Source organism: Thalassophryne amazonica, chromosome 15 (assembly GCF_902500255.1).
Source record: "Thalassophryne amazonica chromosome 15, fThaAma1.1, whole genome shotgun sequence".
NCBI classification, from domain to species: Eukaryota; Metazoa; Chordata; class Actinopteri; order Batrachoidiformes; family Batrachoididae; genus Thalassophryne; species Thalassophryne amazonica.
Genome location: NC_047117.1, coordinates 6,095,598 through 6,115,174, shown reverse-complemented (window position 1 = coordinate 6,115,174; position 19,577 = coordinate 6,095,598). Strand labels below are relative to the sequence as shown.

The 19,577-nt window shown below is 41.2% G+C and overlaps 1 protein-coding gene across 1 annotated transcript; it reads left to right on the top strand.

Moving 5' to 3' along the window:
* The first annotated feature begins 3,569 nt into the window (after window positions 1–3,569).
* On the top strand, window positions 3,570–17,100 carry LOC117526022 (mitoferrin-2-like). Its single transcript, XM_034188012.1, has 4 exons — window positions 3,570–3,958; window positions 11,879–12,107; window positions 12,352–12,408; window positions 14,708–17,100. Exons 1-4 carry the CDS (start codon window positions 3,647–3,649, stop codon window positions 15,292–15,294), a joined length of 1,185 nt encoding a protein of 394 aa, XP_034043903.1. The 5' UTR covers window positions 3,570–3,646; the 3' UTR covers window positions 15,295–17,100.
* Window positions 17,101–19,577: the final 2,477 nt, after the last annotated feature.

Sequence of the window (19,577 nt, the reverse complement as noted above, 5' to 3'; positions counted from 1 at the left end):
GACGTCACGACAACCGTAGAACGGAAGTAGCTTGTTGCTGCGTTCACGTTCTGTTGGAAAATTTTCATCAATCAACTTTCTTACCTAATCCACTGGTTATACAACATGATAATAAACTTTCAGCACGACTTTGATCCATGATTCCTTTTTTTCCTCTCAAATGTACGTGGCTAATTGCTTCATATGATTGATTTTGATGTCTGTTTAGTTCACTACGCTAAACTGTTTGCTAAAGTTGCCGGTTGCCGTGTTTACTTCGCAGCAGCAGCATCTGTCGGCAGATTCATCACACATTTAAGTAAACATCTCCGGCAGTAAATTTGATTCTTTAGTGAGCACTACATTACAGATATTTCCAACGAAATCATGGAAATAAATAAATTTTAAAAATTTGCAAACTCGCGTGGAGTTGGATTCTATCTGGTGATAGTTTTGTAACTGGTGTTGCAAAAACCAGTGCAGACTTCGTGCCGTCCCAAGCCCATAATTGGGGAGGGTTGTGTCAGGAACAGTGTTGGGGAAAGTAACTTTGGAAAGTTACTTCATTAGTTAATCTATACAGTTATATTTTACAGTTACTTCTTACATTTACTTCATTACTGAATGTAATTAATAAAGTTACTCATAATCTAATTTGGTTATTTTTAAGATTTAGTACTCAGAAAAGTAACTATTAGTTACTTTGCTGATTAGTTACTTTTCTGATTGCTCAATTTTACGAGTAACCAAGTTAGATTACTCGTTACCTTATTAGTTACATTACTTATTAGTTGCAAGTTTTCTGCAGATTCTAATAAAGTAATTGCATAAAGCTGCTAATGAAGTAACTGCATAAAGCAACTAAAAAAGTAACTAAAAAAGTAACTTGTCAAAGTTACTTTCCACAACACTGGTCAGGAAGAAAAATTGGCATAAAAACCTGTATGAAATCATGAATCAAATGTCCACACAGTATCAGCCCTTACCTGTGTGAAGCGCCTTGCTGCAACTCTGTTGTGATTTGGCGCTACATAAAGGAAAATAAATTGAAATTGATCAGCTGAGGCCCAGGTTTTATCTCGTTGTCGCCATGGCAATCCTTCAGTGGCGAGGAAGATCATCTCTTGATCGATTCCTGGACTGGATGGTGTAATTCTACATCCAGGCTTGAGTTTAACATGGGAATGTCATTGCACGCCCACAAACACACGGTCCTTCACAGATCCTTAGCCTGGTCTCATGGCTGGGAAATCTCAGGCGATCGTGGTCTGAGGACCTGCTGCAGCCTTCATCTGCCTTCACACCTGTTGGGTTACAAGTCATTGCCTCCTACATCTGATCTGCCATTGAGGTCTTCTTGTTTCACCATTTCCCCATTACCCATCTCATGTTCAGGGTTCCTGTTGGCCTTCATACTTACTGTAGCATCCACAGGGCACAAAAGGTCTATTTATTTTATTTATATAGTGCCAAATTGTCAGGGTTTGAGTTTTTGTTTGCCAGTCTGTTTTATTTTCCTTTGGTCTGTTTTATTATTTTCCTTGATTCATTGGTTCTCTGTGTGTTTACTATCTTGCTTGGTTTTTCTGCTTGGGTCTGCCTGTCTCTATCGCTCTTGTCTGTCCCTGGGTTCTTGGTGTTGGGTGTTTCTCTCTCTCTCTCTGGCCACTCCCTTGTTCTGGTGCTTTCCACGCACACCTGTTCCTAATTTGCAGCTCAACACCCGCGGTCATATAAGCTCACTGGGTGCTGCTAGTCTTTGCCAAATTGATGCGCCTTGTGCCTTCTCTCCAGCTCTTGTTCTTATGTTCCATAGTCCTGCCTGCCTCAGTGTGTTTCTCAACCTCCTGCCTGTTTTCCAACCTCACCAAAGCCTGATGATTTTTATACTGCTATTGTGTTTTTTGGACTGCCTTCTTGTGCACCGACCACTGTTATCCTCATCACTAAAGTCTTTTTACAACCAGAGCTGTTTGTGCGAGCCTTGCATTTGTGTCCAAACGTCCTTGACAAACCTTGGCAGCTAGTCGGCAACTCGCACAGCAGGAAGACCAGCTCACTGCGCTTAGCTCCAGGTTTAGTGAACTAGCTAAACGCCAGGATTCCTTCATGACATCTGTAAGCGCACAGATGACCTAACTACTGACTTTGACTTAATCCTCAGGCTACGTCGGACACGGCCACCGGTATTTCTAGTATACCTCCACCAGGACCGTCAGCAGCCTCACCGATGTTGCAGACCAAACGGTCTGCCCCTAAAAATCAGTTCACCTTTTGCATCTCCACATGCGTCATTTCGGACCACAGCAGGATGTCTGAGATGGAGTCTCTTCACCCAAAGCAATCATATGGATTAATGGGATTATTAACCATCAGATGATAAAGGTAAAACCTCTTAAATCATTCTAAAGTCAGTTTTAAGCAGAAACGAGGGCATTTTAAGCAGAAACGCGATGGAATTCCGTGACACTTTGAAATGGCGATGTGCATTGAATGCATCAGCTAGCAGCTCATTTAGCTGCGGCACTCTGATCGCTTCCGCCACCTTTTAGGATAAAATAATTCTGAATTTATGTGGAAAGGGTTGTTGTACAAAAGCTTCAGATATCTGTCGCTGAGATAGATGATGACTGGAGTGCAGTTTGAAGCAGAAGCGAGGTTTTAATCTGTGAACCGCCGCTAATGACGCATGCACAGATGCAAAAGGCAGACCGATTTTTAGGGGGGACCATTCGATCTGCGACACCGTCCACACTTCTTGACGTCTTTTTCCAGGGGCTGTCAGCCGACATTCAGGACCAGCTCATCGCCATCGATCTCCCGGAGGACCTGGACGAGATCATCGTGCTGGCCATCCGCACCCACCGACGTTTACTGGATAGTCCTCGCCGAGAGAGCCGTCAACCGGATCGCCGGTGGGACACGCTTCGAAGCTGCTGCTCCTCCTCCACTCACGCTCGGTCCGACTAATCTCTGCACAGGGCAGAAGAGCCCGTGGATGTTTATAATATGCAGCATAACCAATCTTTAAGGGATTTACACCTGGTGGTAAAATTAAATATAATAGGAGCCGTCATAGCACATGGAATTGTTAAAGTACATTACATTTTGGACCAATGAATTCTAGTAAGAAAGTCAATGACACTGTTACTGGAAGGAAGAAAAAAAACTTCCTTATCCTTATATTGTAATATTTGCATCTTCTAACTTCTCATTCAAGAATGACCTTGTAACCCCGCCTTGAAAATGTATTAAATTCTAAATACGCAAAGTGTGTATTGAAAATTAAACATCTCTGGAAATAAAAGCACAACAAGCACACTTTTTCTTGTTGTGGTTGTCTTTACTGTACCAACACCACGTGGACTTTTTAATATTACGAAAACTTTTCCGCTAAAGTCCCGCCCACTTTGTTAGCCCGCCTTACTTGATGAATATTTTAAAACACGATTGACCAATCGCATGGACGCATGGCAGGTCTACTGATGATTGACAATGAGAATATCAAACCATGATTTAAACTATGACGTGGTGAATGAAGTCCCACCCATCGAAGGCGCGCCGCTGAAGTAGGGGTCGAGTAACCCGTCGCCAGTGTTCCTGTCCGGCTGAGTGGTTTCAGTTCCCTCGGTGGATTACAGGCGGGTCTACCTGCACCAACAACCGGATGGAAGCGGACGGTTTCGTGTACCGGCGAACGTCCGTTCAAACTGCGGGTGTCGACAGCGCTGCAGCCGGTGCAGACATTCGATGGCTGGGCGGCAGGTTTTTGGAAGCAACGGGAGATTTTGTCAGTGGGATTTCACCGAGGATGATGGCCGGGGAGCAGCAGGACTGTAGCCCGGCGGTGCTGGACTCTCCTGCGGAACCAGACTATGAAGGACTGCCTCAAGGAGCAGCCAGCGGCACGCACATGCTGGCAGGAGCCGTGGCTGGCATCATGGAGCACTGCCTCATGTACCCCATCGACTGCGTCAAGGTATTCGAGAAAACCAGCGCCACAAGCCGCTTGGTTTGAGCCGCAGTCCGAAAGTTTTTCTGGCTCCAGCAGACTCGGGCCCGCTGCCAGTGCTAACAGACTCATCATGCTAACTGAGGTCAGATAGTGTTAAGTAACTAAGGAGAAACGACACGTAAATCTTCACGTTACTGAGTTTATTTTACATTCAGGCGGTCAGTCTCATACAGGTACAGCGAGACTAGATATACTAGTAATAATAACTTGTCTGTTTAGTTTACTACGCTAAACTGCTGAAGTTGCCGGTTCCCGTGTTTACCTCGCAGCAGCAGCAGCGTCTGTCGGCAGATTCGTCACATATTTAAGTAAACATCTCCGGCCGTAAATTCGATTCTTTAGTAAGCACTGCATTACAGACACTTTCGACGAAATTATGGCAAAAAAAAAAAAAAAAAAAATGCAAACTCGCGTGGAGTTGGATTCAGACGAATTACAGCAAACTTACTTTAGCGAAGTGTTGGCATGCCCCCCCTAGTGGGCTGTGAGAAGTCGAGAATGGTTTCGATTTACAACTTTTGGTATTTTATTTATTTATTTTGCATATATATATATATATATGTATATGTGTGTGTATATATATATATGTATATGTGTGTGTATATATATATATATGTATATGTGTGTGTATATATATATATATGTATATGTATATATATATATGTGTGAGTGATGTGGAATAATTTGTAATTTAGACAGCCAATACACAGATACTGTCAGTGCTGCACATAATTGAGTCAGACACTCCTGAGTTTTGCCCCCACCCCATTGAAAACTGGTGTTCCTCAGGGATGCGTTGGGGCTCCTACACTGTTCAGTACTTTCATGGACTGGGTCGAGTTGTGGAAACCAGTGACTTGGGTGCTTTTGTTGGTGAGGAAAGGCTGACTGACCTTGACTTCACAGATGAAGCTGTGATCTCTGCTGACTCGGTGGATACCCTGATTGTAGCGTGTGAGGAATCGGAGTGTCTGGGTTTGCGATTGTTCTGGGCCAACACTAAGATTGGGCTTTTAATGACTTCCTGGGCTCAGCTATCAGAAATGTATCTGTATGTGGTGAAAGTGTTGAACTTGTATAGATATATGTAGAATAATCCCACATCAAAGCTATATTGCTTTTGTATTTATTCACCATGCAGTTATTCAAAACCATATCTTTGCAGACCCAAGTATTTGGGATTACATGTCCATCCTGCAAATCTCTTTCGTGACAAGAATGCCTCATGAGTTACAACCTACTTTTTCTGGATCAAATTATCAAGGATTTAAATGTCACTTAATGTCCAAATACCCATCCATCTTCTCTACTAGAGCCCGACCGATATGGATTTTTTTGAGGCCGATGCCAATAACAATATTTGGATTAAAAAAAATGCAGATAATTGATAAATCGGCTGATTTGCCAATAGCCGATAAATCAGCTGATATGATTATTATTAAATTTTTTTTTATGAATAAAATGTTCTTTTTTGGACCTTTAACAAAAAAGGTATGAGCTAAAAGCTGAAGCTTTGTCCTCATATTGATTAACTTTATAACAGAGAAGAATTTTCAAGTTCAAAAACTGCAATTGGAGCAGTTAGGGGGCTATTCGGGCCAAATAGTAAGATATCACTCCTGAAACCGATCTTTGCCATATCATGTGAGGTAAATCTGTCCTATGATTGGATTTTGGAAAACCATGTGGAAAACCGATTGGACACTCACATTGCGCATGTCATCACACATCTTCTGAGGAGTACCAAGATGGCTGACAGTGGATCGAAAGTCCGCGGAGTTAACTTTTCAGCAAAAAAAAAAAAAGTACGTTTCTATCTCATATCATTAAAAAGTTATTTACAGTTTAGTAAAGCTTGGTCCCAGCCCTCGTATAAGACGGCGTCGGCCCCAGAGGGTTAATGGCGAACGGCATTCCCAGAACCCTTCCTGACCAGTTAATCTGAATGTTTCAACCTCTTAGCAGTAAATGAAAGTTTTTCATGCTAGAAATAAGGTCTACACAACGTGGGCTTAATAAAAAGCGTGACCGACTCGAGCACATTTGACACATTACTACATAAACTGAGTTAATCAAACTGAGTTGAACTGAAATGGGAGAAATGTGGGGTGAATGTAATCGCAAAGTTATTACAAACAACATCCTTAGAAACTTACTTGTATGCTTTTGTCAGCCGATCAGTGCAGTGTGACGGCGAACTACGGGGGCCGGTGATGAACACATTTAAGCAGGGGTGTAAGCAGCTCTCAGTTGAATGAAGTCAGAGCTCCATCTAATGGACAAACAGTGCAAGGACATTTTACATTGCCGACACAAACATTATTTCAGTAACTGTTCTGTTTCTGAGAAATTAACAGCGTTATTTCGACCGATAATATCTGGCTCTATTCTCTACATTACTAATTAGGAGGGAGCTACTAGTCACCTCTGTAGTTTTGTATTGTTTCTCCTATAAAGTACCATATATTCTTGTACACTATAGTACCAGTAAGTGACTTCCCCCATTTTCTCACACGGGTTACCACAGCAGATCCAACACGAATCTGCATGTTTATTTGGCACAAGTTTTACGTCACATGCCCTTCCTGACATGGAGAATGAGCAGAGGTGACCTTGAACTAAGAACCTCCCACTCTGGAAACTAGCTTGACCCTTATGCATTCCGCACTGCCACATTCTTTGCACACTATCTTCTGAAAAATATTCATAGAATGTACTGTGGTCTACTTAGTTGGTTAATTTTACAACACTGTTTTAGTTTTGCTCCTGCAGTTTCTGTATTGAGCTCGGAACCATTTACAGGCCTTGGAATATGAACTACTCAGCCTGGTTACTCACTTCTCACATTGCTGTTATTAATACATCGTCACAAACATTTGGCTTTTAAATCACATAGCAAATTGTCAACAGCAGAGTTTACTGCCAGCAACAGTAATACTGATACTGAAAGCTTTTTGTCATAAACAGCCGTGAACCCCCCCCCACAAGTATGAAGAGTAACACCAAATTGGAGACTTTTCTATAATAGTACAGTTAATAACTCCAGTTTGAATTATTGGGATTTTTCAGATGTGGTCATGTAAAATAAAGTCTGTGAAGACATGAAATTAAAAAAGTAGGACTGCCTCAGTTTGTGTTACTCAGATGTAAAGCAATTGCTTATTTTATGTATTATGTAAAACTATGTCCACATGTGTGTCTGTCCATGAGTTTTGTCAGTACAATTCCAAAACCTGTTCATGGATTTCAGTTACTGTATTTTCTGGAGTATATTTTTACTAGTTTGGGAGGTCCTGGGACTTGTATTTTTGTGTGACATAAATATTGAAAAATTGCATTCAGTATTAATAATAATTATGAGGACCATTTATCTAGAACTTTCCCAGCAATCAAAACACAAAACAAAATAAACTCTAATAAAAGAATAAATGCTAATTTAAAAAAGCACTGCATAAAAATCCCAAATTAAAGAGCTGATAATACAGTAAAAGGGTGCGACTTGTATGCCAGAAAATGTGATAAACTTCAAACAGTATGAAGATGTGCATGAAGAAAAATAATTCTGGTCCATTTAAAATTTGTCACGTCAACTAAATGTAGTGGAGTTGAGTCAGGAAGGACATCTGGTGTAAAACTTGTACCAAATCGATATGTAGAGCCGTATCTGATCTGTTGGGGTGAGCAGGAGAAGCTGAAAGAACCTAATTCTTAATAATTATATAAAAAGAACTAGTGTGCCAGATTTGGTGGTTTCATTTTGGGAGCTTTCTCACAGATGTCTAGGTTTTATTGTTGTTTTTTTTTAATGAGTTGCACATATTGGAATTGTGTTTTTGGACAAGTTGCCTCTAAATTTTTGACCTGTGCTGTTTTTGCCGTCTCTGCTGTTTCTGTGGTTGGGTGTTGTCAGTTTGGTTATGACAGTAATTTTATTTTTTCCCCAACTTCCTCTTTATTTTTCTCAGAGCAGATTGACCAACTTGTTGATGTTCTGCTTTACTTGATTTCTTCCTGCAATTTTGTTGTTTCCTCATTTTGGGGAAAGTCTGATTTTTGTAAAGTTTTCCAGAAGCAGTGAGGTACTGAGGGCATTACATAATTCTTTTTATCACGTTGGAACAAAGTTAATGGTTCACTTTTTATGCAGCCAGATGCCAAACATTTATCAAAATCCAACTTTGCAACATCTCAGGCTGCTGCTATCCAAGTACACAGCAACTCGTTATTTTCAGAATTAACTGAGCAATTAGTGTGCTGATAAGATGATTTTATCACCAGTCATTTCAGTTTGCAGTTCAGATTTTTAGCGTTTATGTAATAACTGGTTGTGTAAGAACGTAGAAGTCACTGTGTTGCCAAGGTTCAGGCCCCGCCCACTCTGCTACAGATCAAATAATGCCACCGGAGACGAGCACATTATCTGGTGAAGTAAGCAGGGGCCCAGTTAACCAGTGAATCACTTCACTTTGTCAGTGTGGGTGAGGACGGATTGGTAGATTCTTTCTGGTGGCGCGCTTTAATCCTCTTTGTGCTCCAGAAGAGAAACAGAAAAGACTCCCATCCTGTTGTGGATGGATGACAGGACATTCCTTTGGATGCGTCACTTCCCAGAAACGGTGACTGGGAGTTTCCACGTGGAGGCAGTCGTGCACACTGGACTGGGGTGAACATTTGCCCCTGAGGGGAGGGTGGAGGAGGCGCAGCTGCTGCGCCGATTACATGTTAGCAGAAGTTTTAGAATTGCATCACGTTTGTCTGGAGATGATTTGAACCTGGAGGTTTACTGGATTGGAGTTACAAATTTTCTTGTGCAGCGGTAAATTAGAAACCAGTTGATGTATAAATTGTCCAGTGAAATCCGACATTATAATACTTGGATTTTGGTAGAAACTAAAGTTTGTCAGTTTTGGGAAATTTGAACGGCTGTCCAGCTTTAAGTGTCCCACAAGGAAGACAGATTTAGGTTTTGGTCACAGTCAGCCTGACCACAAGGACAACACAATTCCAGAAGAGGAAACATTTATTTTTGTAATATGTTGTGAAATTACAGCTCATTTTAATGAAGAAACCATATTTATCTTGGGGGGGGAATTCCATGGCGCATATTGTCGTGTCCTTCTTCACTGCAGGAGGAAGTGTGTCTGCGCATTGCGTGAGGTTTTCAGATTACCTGTGACCTGCCCCACTTGCTTGACGTGTGTGTGTGTGTGTGTGTGTGGTTATAAATCATTTAAAAAATGTTATCTAGTTTCAAAAAGTGTTTTTAGATTTAGAAGTGTTCATTTCTTGAAAACGTTTACAAAATTTATGAGAATCATATTAGATTTATACGGAAATAAGTTGTTTCAGAGCATTTCAATTTATTACTTTTATATCACAACAAAGATGCCACACGACACTTCACACAAGTAACATCTAACCTTACCAACCCCTAGAGCAAGCACACAGGTGACAGTGGTAAGGAAAAAGTCCCTCTGATTATATTGAGGAAGAAACCTCAAGCAGATCAGACTCAAAGGGGGTGACCCACTGCTTAGGCCATTCTAACAGTTAGAAGGCTTTTGCAAAGTTTTACAGAGTTGAAGAAATTTAAAGCATTTACTGTATCAGCTTCAGGAATGGCATCGTGCCGTCAGTCCAGCATCCCGTTGTCTACAGACGCCAGTCAGCCAGAAAAAACACACCTGAGGTATAATTCATCAATATTTAATCAACAGGAAAGCAGAGAAAATACTAAGGTGATCGCTGGCCGCTAGCTCTAAGCTTCACTAACAGACCCAGAATTTAGATGAAGTTGAGGCCAAGAGCTGTTCCATTACTAATAAAATTAATTTAAAAGGATAGGAAGCATAGTTCCATGCTATGCCAGTATGCTAGCCATATGAAAGGGAGAATTAATACATCTTAAGTCTGGACTTGAAAGTCTCTAAAGAATCTGACTGTTTTATTGATGCAGGGAGATCATTCCACAAAACAGGTGCATGATAAGAGAAAGCTCTGTGAACCGCACACTCTTTATTCACCCTAGGGACACAAAGTAGTCCTGCACCATGAGAACGTAAAGCCCGGGCCGGTACGTAGGGTTTAATTAGGTCAATTAAGTAGGGAGGTGCTAGTCTGTGAATAATTCTTTAGGTTAATAGGAGAACCTTAAAATCCAACCTCACAGGGACAGGAAGCCAGTGAAGAGATGCCAAAATTGGTGTAATGTGGTCAAACTTTCTTCATGTCAAAAGTCTGGCAGCAGCATTGTGAACCAATTGGAGAGCCCTAATGCTGGACTGCGGTAAACCAGAAAATAGAACATTGCCGTAGTCCAGTCTAGAAGAAACAAATGCATGAATCAGGGTCTCAGCATCAGCCATAGACTGGATGGGATGAATTTGGTTTGCTATATTTCGCAGGTAGAAGAAAGCAGTCCTCGTAATATCTCTAATGTGGAGGTCAAAGAACAAAAGATTTTTGTTTTTTTTGTTTTGCACTGTGTCAACTAATGTTGTTTTTTGTTTGTTTTTCTAGTTTGAGAGGTCCTGTGACCTATAGTCCAGTTCGACTTATGTACAGAAAAAGTCACGATTCACAACCACAAATTTTCTTTGCACTTAAAAAGAAATGAGAAACACCATTAAACTGCCTTTTCCTTAAGAAAAAAAGCGAGACGTGTAAATTTCTTAACAGGCTTGATTACTTTCGGCAAACATTTAAAACACTCTGGTCACACTTAGAGCATTCTTTAAACAAGTGATCATCATGGTGTTACTATTTTGATCTTTTCCTCATGTCGGCTCCAGTGAAACCAGTTCCTGTTCTCGATGACACGTGTGCCTTTATAAATGAATAATACAGCGATTGAACCCGTTTTGCTTCTTGCTTGAAGTGATAAATGTAACTTATTACAAGGGGAGCTACTTACACACCCCCCCCCCCCCCCCCCCCCCCAGGACTAAACCAAACCGACTGTTTAGGCACCTTAGATGACCCCAAAACACATTCAGGATGTTCCCAAACATAAAAACTGTCCTCAATGCAGTTATCCAAGATGGCTGCCAAAATAAGTTTTTTTTTTTTTTTTTTTTTTTTTTTTTTTTTTTCTCTCCACTAAAACACCTTTACACAACATATAAACAACTTAAATATCACAGAGATTCAAGGGGAAGACCATTGCAGGTCACAGCAAACTCATTTGTGCCTAAACTAAATTCATTCATGGGTTTAAGATTCAAAATGGCATCCAAAATGGCCACCAATAGACCCTTATTAAAATACATAGTAGGAACAAACAGTAGACTTAATAATGACAGAAATCATTGGTGTTTTGGGGGGGGGGGACTATTTTGGCAGCCATCTTGGACGCCATCTTGGATAACTGGCTTGAGGTCAGGTTTTATTTTTGGGAATATCCTGATTGTGTTTTGGGGTCATCTAAGGAACCTTAAAGAAGTTGATTTGGTTTAGTCCGTTTGGGGGGAGGGGTGCAAAGGTAGTGGTTGTAACTCCCCTAGTATATACTCTGGAGTGACTTGTATACTCTTTTTTTTTTTTTCTCTCTCTCTCTCTTAAAGAGGCATTGTTGGACCAGTGCGGTTTATACTCCGGAAAATACAGTAAATAATGTTGCTACTGATGCTGTTTACATTGTTATAATCTTTATTTATTTTTTAAGTAACTTTATTGTTTTGGGTCTTTTTAGTTTTTGACTTCAGTATTTTTATTTTCAACCTATATTTGTACAAAATATGGGCAGAAACAAGCCCATCAACAAAGACTCAAACCTCGTGATATCTGCCTGAAACCTGTAGTCTGCTTGGATGCCACCAAAACTAGAACCCTTGTGACTCCGCCCATGATGTTTGTTCATTTGTGCATCCGCTCGTGTCCCTTCAGACTCGTATGCAGAGCCTGCACCCGCAGCCTGGAGCACGCTATCGTAACGTGATAGACGCCCTGCGGCAGATCGTGCGGACGGAGGGCCTGTGGCGTCCCATCAGAGGTGTGAACGTGCTGGCGGTGGGGGCGGGGCCGGCCCACGCGCTGTACTTTGCCAGCTATGAGAAGCTGAAGTTCTCACTCGGTGATGCCATTCAACCTGGTGCCAACAACCACTTTGCTAACGGTACGATACAATTTATAGCAGACACATATGGACAGAAAATTAGCGACCTCATCATCACCGGAGGTTTTTTTTTTTTTTTCAAATTAACCTTCTGCTTCACCTTTTAATCTGCTTTTAGTGATTCTGTACTAGATCATAAATGTCTTTGTTTTTTTACAAACGCTGTTAATTTGACTTTCTGTGTTGGTGACCGTGTCAGAGGGTGCGCGTCCTGGAGGTTTTTAATTCCTTTTTCTATTTGCAGGCGTAGCTGGCTGCGTGGCCACATTAATACACGATGCCATCATGAACCCAGCTGAAGGTAAAAACAGTCTTTTCTTCCTCCCACAGAACAGTCACGCTAACCCTGAACTTGTGATACTGCTTTGAAACATATTTTGTGTATGTTCTCTGGAACCGCCAGCTTGTGACACTACGCTACATCCAGACTTTAAATCTGCACCGTGCCTACTTTTGTGATTGTGGCTGACAGTTGAAGAGATTTTGAGAGAAATCTGTCTGCTGAGAGCTGAAATCTATAAAACCAGCCCTGCGTCTGAATACTTAGTATGTTCTTGATGTGGGTTAGTCTGTACTACTGTAGTACGGACTTGAAGTCAAAGTGAACTTTATCATTCAGACCCAAGAACATGAAGTGTTACAGCTGAACGAAATTTTCTCCAAGTTCAAAGTGAAACATAAACATTAAGTCAAACAATAAGTTGAGCCCAACTGGTGATATCGGCTGATGTGAGCTTTTCACAAACATTTAGGTATCAGCATTATTTTTGTAGATATTAAATCTTTTCTTTTACAGATTAAACAATGGGGAAAAAAACACTTTGGCTGTTGGAAATTGTGTGATTTCATAATTTTTTGAGTAGAGGGTGCTCCAGTGGCACCCCCCCCCCCCCCAATCCAGTATAAAATACAGGGGGATATAGCGATCAGTCCATCCCTTTCTGCTTGTTAGCACGATATCTCAAGAACCAGTTGATCAGTTTCGTTCATATTTAGCACGAGGGTATACTTGGGTGATTAACAGGTAACGTTTTATCAACACATTTTACGTCAGGCCGTTCTCAGAAAAAGAATTTAGGTGCATTTGGGGTGGGGAAAAGGTGAAATGAAAAGTGTAAAAATGTCTTGGTGAAGCTCACTGCAGGTGTGCTGCCGTCACTGCGTTTTGAGACACACCGAGAGACGGGGACAACTGTTTTTTCAACCCAGAGCTGCTGCACAAAACAGTGGATGACGCCAAAAGTGGGCGGTTCAGCCGAACCCCAGACCTTTCCTTGACTACGCACCAGTTTTAAAGTCATGTGATCTAACTACACTGTCTTTGCAATTGGATTATTGGGCACCCCTGTAGTACATCATCTGGGTTCTGCTCACCTACTACTAGATGCATTCTGAGTGTTTGGAGACCCTACATATTGAGCATATTACTTTTTGCACACTGTAGTACGTGTACATATTCAGCTGTAGGGTTGTTAAAACAGTCTATTAAAAATTAGTATCTGATTAGATACTAATTTAGAGTCAAATTGATAACAGTGTTGGTAGGTTTTGTTGGTTGGTTGTTTTCAGATATTGAGGCAAACCTCAACTAACCCACAGGGGTGACCATTTAAAAATGTTCCAATCATATTGAAAGATATAGCGTATTATTTGTCTGATTATAAAAATTCAAAAAAGGTATAGTTTGGACTACCTGTGACTGCATGTTATGGGGTAAAAACTACAAAAATGCTAACAAAGGTCAATTTCAGTTTGTACAGGGGTCAAAATGCTCCCATTTTAGTAAAAGGTGATCCAGATTATTGGTTTAGCAAATGGAATTAATAGATTAGTTTTGACAGTGTTGAATGTTTGGTCTCCAAATTAAAGGTCAAACAAGGTCATCATCCATTGGATTCTCCGACATGTGACATATGTTACCCTGTAATGTGATAACTAACCATGACCGACGATGCAACCTATTCCTTTTTAAAACCCTATTAACTCAACCAATAATTTAATTCACGTATTAAAATTGGAGCAACTTTAACCATTGACCCCTGTACAAACTGAAATTGACCTTTGTCATCCTTTTTGCAGTTTTTACCCCATAACTCCATAACATTCAGTCATAGATAATCCAAATTATATATTTTTAGAATCTTTATGATCAGTCGGATATTATGGTATATCTTTCAATATGATTTGGAACGTTTTGAAATTTTGACCCCTGTAGGTCATTAGAGGTCAGCTCCAGGATGCCTTGACATATGAAAACAAATTTAGAAGTTGATTTAAAATACATGTGCCAAACGTGGTGCTTTTATGACTAAAATCGCTTCCCATTTATAGCCAGTTGGACTGGGACAAAACGGATCATGTGTTTTGTCACAGGACACAGACTGAAACACACACACTTGGAATGAGAACCTCGTCTGTCGGTTGGTAGTTAAATGCCTGTTGTCTCTGGTCGTAAAAGCTGCAGCCTCGGTTTGTAGGAAGTACACACGAGCCTTGTGTCGGATATAAGCTCGGACCTGTTCCGCTGTCTTTGTTTCTCAGTGCAGTCAAACGTTTCTCTTACTTTGTGTTTAAAAAGAATAAACTGTTTTTATTTTCAGTTGTGAAACAGCGTATGCAGATGTTCAACTCGCCTTACCGTGGCGTTCTAGAATGCATTGGGCATCTGCTGCAGCGCGAGGGCCCGTCCGCATTCTACCGCAGCTACACCACCCAGCTGACCATGAACGTGCCCTTCCAGATGCTCCACTTCATGACCTACGAGTACCTCCAGGAGCTCCTCAACCCCCACAGACACTACAACCCCTTCTCCCACGTCGTGTCCGGTGCGCTGGCCGGGGCGCTGGCTGCCGCCACTACTACACCTCTCGACGTCTGCAAGACTCTCCTCAACACGCAGGAGGTCCAGGCCATCCACGTCGTCCACGCTGAGGCCGCCACAGCCATCGGAGCAACGGCCACTGCGGCTGCACCCGCCAGCCAACGCATTTCTGGTCTGGGCGAGGCGTTTCGGACAGTGTACAGAACAGGGGGCGTGTCAGCCTTCTTCAAGGGTGTCCAAGCCCGCGTCATCTACCAGATGCCCTCGACGGCCATCAGCTGGTCCGTCTACGAGTTCTTCAAATACATCATCACCAAGCGCCACCGTGAGAGGCAGCTGCGTGGTGAGCGCGACGGGGACAGATAAAGAGTTGGAAGCACGGAGGGTTTGTGTTAGAAGTGCAACTTCCTGGGTAGTTTATGGAGGAGCGGACAGTGGTCAGGTCATGTGAGCGGGCGAGGACGCATACAAAACGTTTAGAAAGTCTGAGCAAAGAGGGCATAGAAAAGCTGCTCTTGAGATTAAATCCTTTCAGTGCTCATTGATTTTAGTGTTACAGTTGCAAAACGATTTTTTTTAAAGGAACATAGGGTCTGATGTTTTTTTTGGGGGGTGGGGGGCGTTATAGACTACCAAAATAATAATAAAATTATGCTCGTGGAGGCTTTTTTTTTGTGCCAACTCATTTTTTCCCACTAAAATGTTAAACTGTGACAGTCGACCGGAAACTTCATTTTAGTGAGGAATGTGTGTCACTGCACTGTAGTAACAACCCTCAACTGCTCTCCTGCTGTCTTCCAATAATCCTCACAGACCACTTGGGGGCGCACTGACCACCTGTAGCAGTTCAAAGATGAGATGAGCTGCTTTGACTTCAGTGTCAAGAAATCAAAATAGTTTTTGTTTGTAAAAATTCACAACCACTTAAAAAATAGATGTAAGAAGCAAATCTAATAGTTGGCTTTAATTTTATGACAGTAAATTCAGCTGTTTAACAGTTAGTTAGTCACTTCCACGTTAACATTTTTGGAACTGTTATAACCGTAACTAGACAGTAGAGGGAGCTGTTTTTAAAGAATTACTAAAACTGATTAAACCAGGTTTAATCAAAGCACCTTAAATGTTTGCTGAAATTTCTCCTTAAACTGCTTCCATTTGAACACATACTGCTTTATAGCTGCTAATGAGGTATTTTGATTTAACACATACAGATGTTTGAATTCTACTGGAGCTAACTTTTAAAATATTTTAAGCTGATTTTCCTCGAACTTTATTCGTTTCTCAAAGATGACTTTTTGCGTGTTAGTATGTTTTTCAGAATCATCTTTATCATATTCCAATAATCAGCTGTGCAAATTAGAACTTGAAAGTGTATTTATATATGTGTAAACTTCTTTTAATTCTGACTTTACAAAATTGATGCATCATTTTTAAAATGTCAGCGTGTCAGTAGTTAAGACCAGAACTATTTGACCCAAACGTTTCAGATGGAGAGAAACCTGTCCTCTTTATGCCAATGCGTTAATTAATTTAAATACTTCAGTGTTAATTCATGAACTGCTAGGAGCACAAAACAAAAGTATAATTTTAAACTAGTTTTTCATTTAAATTTTGATTAAAATGATAGTTTATACTATAATTTATTTGAATTCCCAGCTGCCTGAAAGATTTTGTATTAAATAATGCATCTTTTTTTTTTTTTTTTTTTTTGCTGACTGCAGCAGGTCTGATCAGATTTGGTCAAACATTTGTGCACACACTTGCTGATCAGTGATCAGCTCTAAGAGAGTTACATTTTGCTGCCTTCACTTAGCCGCCATACGTCAAACGTACAAATACTGCAGAGACGAGCCGTTTCTGAGGTGTGAAGTAAAACTTATATACGTGAAATGTACATAAAAGAAACAGCAAGTCTGTGCTGCAGTGTTTTGTTTTTTAACTTAAAAAAAAATCACCTGCATTCACTTTGTTTTTGTGTGTGTGTGTGAGAGATTGTAGTTATGCCAAGTTTTTGACATTTGTAAAGCCAAAGACTGAAAGCAATAGACAGGAAGTGCGTCTGTCAGCCGACTCCGATGTGAAACTCTTTTTTGTGAATTGTAAATAAATTTGCTCGGGCAGCTCCTCGCAGAAGCAGGGTCTTCTCTTGGGGCTGACTCTATTCAACCTGTGGCTTTTTTTCTTCCCCTCCCACCTTCATCCAGCATTTGTGTCGTTTATCTTTGTGTCACTCCATCAAGAAGAATAAATCATTTTTTGGTCCTGTGTGATATTGCATCATCAAACTCTACTTCCATCATGTCAAGGTATCAAAGTGCAGTTTTTATTACATTTGTGAGCAACATGTTCTTCAAATGCCACTGTGATGTAGGTGAGAACCAGCTTTAATACACTTGAATGTGGTGCGTTGAGGTTTTCTGGCCAGGAAACACATTTGTGCACAAACCGACAGCGCCCCCTGCTGTTCCTGACCCATCCTGTGGTTAACCCCCTGTCTTAGTGAATCTTGCTCAGTGTCTGTAGCAGAAAACCTGCTTGTCTTTAGACCAGGTTTTTATTGGTTTATGGTGCAGTTGCTTTCTGATGTCTCACAGTAGCCGTGCAGTAGTACTTTACCTGACCACGCCTATTCTAAGACACCAACACCGCCCTCTGTCTGTGCACAGATGGTGCATGTACACTTGCTGCATAAATGAGGGTGTATGCTTGAGTACTTTATTATTGCATAGTTCGTTTCTATCCCTGTTATTACCCGATGCTAAAATATGGCCATCGAGTATTGCAAAGGCCTTACGTCCGTCCGTCTGTGCTCAGCATAACGCCAGTCTTCTTACTGCCGGGGTCTTCAAATTCACAGGGACCATTCTTGGGACGCAGACCTTGGACAAGTTCAAAGATGGCTAACCTTGACTTAGTTTAAGAGGTCAAAAGGTCACATTCTGTTTCCTATTTTTAAGCTCATACAGCTGAGGGTATTTTAGCATTTTGTTACTTTTTAATTTGTACAACATTGCGGAAGCTGACTGTAAAGCACCAGTTAATGAATTTTAGCCAGTTTTAGACCACTTCCTGTCTGCCCCCCCCCCCCTTTTTGGGGATGCATGGTCAGTAGAACTATTAGAGAAAAGCTCATACGAGTTTATGCATCCTACAGTAGTGACCCGTTCCCTGTTGGTCAGTGTCCATCGTTTGACTCATTTAGTGGTCATCCTTCACTTCTGGGTCTCCTAGTTTAACATCTGCAAAGTGACACTGCTGACAGAAAGCGCTGCTTCCACACTGGGTCCGGTTTCACTCGACGCCCTGTCTGTTGTTACTTCCCGCTCTCTACAAGCTAAAATGTCGTCTTTCATGTCTCTCATCTCCCTTTACCTATCTCCGTCCATGCGTCTTCCTGTTGTTCTTCAGTGTTGGTATTGAGACGCGTAAGGTGATCCGTTTGTGGACAGGAAGGTCTTGCTCTGTGAGGCGAGGCCCTTGTCTGGAGGTCAACATCAGGCGTGTTCTTGCACGTGGAACAAAGTGACAGATGTGAAACAAACCCGGATTGTCCAGTGTGACACGTTTATGTGGAGAAAGTGGGAATGATTTGAACTCACCTGTTGGGTTTTGTAATCACTTCACCTGTAGGTCACTAGAATGCAGCTGATGACTCTTCCTGAAGTTGAGATTCATATGAACAGAATTTATCATGAGTCAGTCTGACTGCACAAAAACAGTTAAAGTTGCTCCGATTTTTTTTCTAACAAGTGATGTGAATTATTGGTTGGGTTAAAAGGGTCAATTAAATGGAAAAGTTCTGCCCGTGTTGAATGCTTGGTCTCCACAGCAACAGTCAAACTGTGTCCGTTGGGTCCTATGACCTGTGTTACCCTGGTAATGTGATAACGAAACACAACAGATGGTGCAAACTTCCTGTTTTTATTTTTTTTAACTGTTAACTAATAGTTTGTATCACTTCTTGCTTTTGATCCCTGTACAACCTAAAATTGACCTTTGTCACCATGGTTGCTGGTTTGATCCCATGAGATCATAACGTCCAACATCTGTGGTAGGTTTGGTCCAAATCTATAATGCTAAATTTGGAGACAAAATCTTGCTGTTCCATGTTGAAAATCGCTGTGCTTGTCCTTGGACAGATTGATCTCACCCTTCAACCACATTGTTTGGCAGATCTGAGAGAAACAGACCAACAGACAGATATGACCTTGACACCAATGATTGACCTTTGGCGAATTTGACCTCATCTGGACAGTTCAGTAAACTATCTCCTTATATGTCCCAAGAGTGGTGGAAAACAAAAGTTGAAATTGGAACATGACCTTTAACCCCAATTCCATTGACATTTGCCAAAACAAATCTACGGAGGACCGTTCTAGGTCAACATTAATCCACTTTCAGTGTTTGGTGGAAATCAGCCAAAGGAAGTGGGAAGAGTCAGGTAACAAACAAACGGAATACTTTCATTGTTTCATTCTAAACTACTCGACAACAAATGATGATTAAATATCAAGAAAACATTCATTAGACTCAGATTTACCAGAAGATGTATGAGGATGGTGAATGTAGGTTACAAGTTTGTTTTTATGCAAAGTGCTTGAGTTACGCATTACCACGATGTTGTGAAGTAATATCCAAAAGTACGTGTG

What these genes read in the sequence shown, in the direction of transcription:
- LOC117526022 (XM_034188012.1), top strand. Translation starts at nt 3,647, where the DNA reads ATGGAAGCGGACGGTTTCGTGTACCGGCGAACGTCCGTTCAAACTGCG. An exon ending in CAACAACCACTTTGCTAACG is followed by an intron (nt 12,108 to 12,351) that starts GTACGATACAAT and finishes TTCTATTTGCAG; the next exon opens with GCGTAGCTGGCTGCGTGGCC. An exon ending in CATCATGAACCCAGCTGAAG is followed by an intron (nt 12,409 to 14,707) that starts GTAAAAACAGTC and finishes TTTTATTTTCAG; the next exon opens with TTGTGAAACAGCGTATGCAG.